The sequence below is a fragment of the Genypterus blacodes genome, unplaced genomic scaffold (genome assembly GCF_046128005.1).
Source record: "Genypterus blacodes isolate CSIRO-AG114 ecotype Tasmania unplaced genomic scaffold, CSIRO-AGI_Gbla_v1 ptg000446l_1, whole genome shotgun sequence".
Classification (NCBI taxonomy): domain Eukaryota; kingdom Metazoa; phylum Chordata; class Actinopteri; order Ophidiiformes; family Ophidiidae; genus Genypterus; species Genypterus blacodes.
The window spans coordinates 9,373-12,500 of record NW_027467215.1 but is presented as its reverse complement, the minus strand read 5'-3'; the positions used below and the strand labels follow the sequence as shown (position 1 = coordinate 12,500).

Below are 3,128 nucleotides of genomic sequence, written 5' to 3'. Positions count from 1 at the left end.
GTGTGTGTGTGTGTGCATTAATCTCCAGCAGATGTGCTGCGTGCTGCCTGGACCCTCTCAGTGTGATGAATGTGCTGCCTTGTGGCCCTGCTCTGTCTCCCTCACTACCTCTCCCTGTCAGCACAGAGAGGAGGAACCTTGCCTTCAAGCTGCTCAACCTCCCTCACTTCCCTCAATGTACTGATTGATTGATTGAATGATTGATTGATTGATTGATTGGTTCAATGTTGACACACCAATACAAACATTGTCTGAATCCAGTTTGTTTCCTAAATGATCAGAGGCCTCAGCTTTGTGTTTCCTGTCTTCTTTTTTGTCTTCCAGACGTTCTTCTCTTCTCCTTGTTGAGCTTTTTGACTGATTGTTCTTGGAACTTTGGGCTGTCAGGTCTTCTTGCTGTGTGGGCCTGGGGAAGACTGGAGACCTGGAGGTCACACTGGGTTTACTGAAGCTGAAGCAGACCGAAGCTGACTGATGCTAACTAAGCAGACTGGAGCAGACTGAAGCTGAGGTAGGTGCTGTTTCTCCAAACAGATGAATTGTCTCTCTTTTGTTTGTCTCCTTTGTCCTTTTCCCCTCCTTCAGTTTGCTCTTTCTTTAGATCTCTTTCTCTCCTTCAGCAGAGCTCTTCACATCCTAATGAAGAGGAGGCATCAGCTGGGAACCAGCAGCTCTTTATCACACACACACACACACACACACACAATTCTTTGTCCTAAATGTCTAAAACAGAGAAATGCAAACAAAGTTAACATTAGAGTTTATTAGTCTTCTTATTATGTCACCATGACAACATATAATGTAAATAATACAACAAATCAACATTAATCAAACTTCTTTCTCAGTGTCGTCGTTAGTCAGTGTGCCCGGTGTCGCTGCAGAGTCTGTATCCAAGTCTGACACACAGCAGCAGGCAGAACATTGTTGTCATGGCAACGTAGGACTGTACCACAGTCCTCAGAGCGGAATAGAAGTTGGGATCTAATGTCACCGACTGGCCCCGCCCTAAGCGAGCGTAGACTAACAGATGAATCTCAGCGACTCTGCGTCCCTGCAGCCAGCAGTAATAAACCCCTGAGAGGATCAAGCACAGGAACATCAAACCCCAAACACACAACACAGGCATATGTAGAGGAAGGACTAAGGAAGAAAACGGGATCTGATCTTTCACGGACGCTCGTGCAGCCTCACTGCTTGTTGGGGCGAGCAGGCGTACCTGAGTCCTGGGGCTTGGCGGGTCTGAGGACCAGATGGTGTGCCGTGTCTATCTGCAGTCTGCTCCCATTGCGACCCCGCATGTGTTTAGATCTGTGGAGGGGTTCAGACCCTCTGTCCCAGGCCACGGCCAGGTTGGGTCTCGCCCCCGGACACCCCAGGGTCAGGACCCGGTCCTCTGGGCGAGTCAGGTAGAACACGGACATCGCCCCCTTGGGGGCAGAACTACAACATTTGTAAGAATGTTTAATATCAAGGCAAGCAAAGTTTAACACACTTTTGCAGACATGTGAGTATTTAGAGGAGTTTTGTAATCATATGGACGCTGACCTGAGCCCCAGAAACCACAACAGACCATCCAGTCTGGAGGGAGGAGGAGGGGCAGGCGGACAGGTCACCTGACACTTTCTGATCAGCATCTTGGCCCCGCCTCTACCTTGCTTCCATAAGCCAAAATCCCTGGGGACGGCTTCTGACCCGCACGACGCCACCGTCTGGTTGACTTGTCTGTAGCGGACGTAGAGGTACTTGGACTGAATGTAGCAAAGTCCAATGCGTATCTGTTCCCCTGGTACTCCACAGCGGTCGCACACAGACCAGCGCTGGTAGTTGGTGAAGAGGCGGAACAGAGCCTGAGGAGCGGCACTCCTCCTCCGGGTCCAGGCGCGGCCCCGACTCGGACTAGGAAGACAAATACAAATGGCTTATGGAGCTTTCACACTGGAGGCTTCAACCAAACGTGGGCTTGGAGGCCGAAGCAGCTCAGATGTTCCTCCTGCCAACGATGAACTGTGATTGGTCGATCGGTATCATGTGAGACCAAAATGTTGAGCTTCTTTCTTGGTTTTGTGGCGAAATTCAGGCTTCTTCTAAAACTACAGGTCTAAGGTGTGAGTGTGGCTCTCCACAGATTAGGATGAGGCTGATTCTCCTTCTCTTTCTCTCCTTGGGGGATCGCCAGACGTTACAAAGCCAGGTGGGCAGTGTGATCGCTGCAGTGCATTCTGGGTTTGCCCCAAGGTTGGACATGCCTCCTTAGGGAGCAGACCAGGAGGAGAAGAACCATGTGACTTGAAACAGGAACATCATGTACACCGGGCCGACTTGTTATGTTGACGTGTAATTAAACTATGTGCTTACATATATTTGTGTTTACGTGTTCTTTCCTCTCGGGTGCCTGGAGAGTTCAGCTGTGTGGTGTTGTGTAGCATTCTGGGACAGATGTGAGTCACCTGGTGTTGAAGCTGAAGGTGTGTGTGTCCTGGATGTCCAGGTCGTAGGCGTAGAAGAAGTCTTTGTGATCAGAGCCACAGATGTAGATCCCCGAGTCGTTGAGCGCTGCACGGAAGATCATCAAGTTGAAGAGGCGGATGGAGAATCGACTTTGTAGGTTGCTCCTCTGAGAAACCCGCTTGTTGTCTAACACCTGGTTGCCATGGTGATCTGTCAGGACGATGGTCTCCTCAGAGCTGCGCGGATGCTTTTTATAGAACCAAACCACCGATTGGACCTGGAAGACACGCAAGACACGCATGGGGTTAAAGTAGAAGCGGGCCTGAGACCTCTGATCAAACACACAACAGCCAGACCACAGAAAGGCAACACTAGTGTGCAGCTAGGTAGGAAGGCTGAATTCTGGCTGTCAGCAGTGGTTGCCCGTGGTTACCCGTGGTTACCAGTGGCTACCCGTGGTTACCCGTGGTTACCTGTGTTGGTTTGCAGGAACACGGCAGCTCCACTGTGACTCCTCGCAGGTAAGCAGCGTTGACGAAGGAGAGGAAAGCAGGACAGGCGGTGACTTCAAACACATCGTCCTCCTTCTCCACAGGAGCCTCATAACTCCAAACCTCAGAGAACAGGAGGAGGAGGAGGAGGAGGAGAGGAGGAGAGGAGGAGGAAGAGCGAGGAGACAT

At 50.8% G+C, this 3,128-nt stretch overlaps 1 protein-coding gene across 1 annotated transcript; it reads right to left on the bottom strand.

The window, feature by feature from the left end:
- Positions 1 to 853: 853 nt before the first annotated feature.
- Positions 854 to 3,128, bottom strand: LOC142990012 (Ig-like V-type domain-containing protein FAM187A). Its single transcript, XM_076139716.1, has 5 exons — positions 2,922 to 3,128; positions 2,448 to 2,725; positions 1,546 to 1,896; positions 1,217 to 1,440; positions 854 to 1,074 (listed from the first exon to the last, which is right to left on the bottom strand). Exons 1-5 carry the CDS (start codon positions 3,126 to 3,128, stop codon positions 854 to 856), a joined length of 1,281 nt encoding a protein of 426 aa, XP_075995831.1.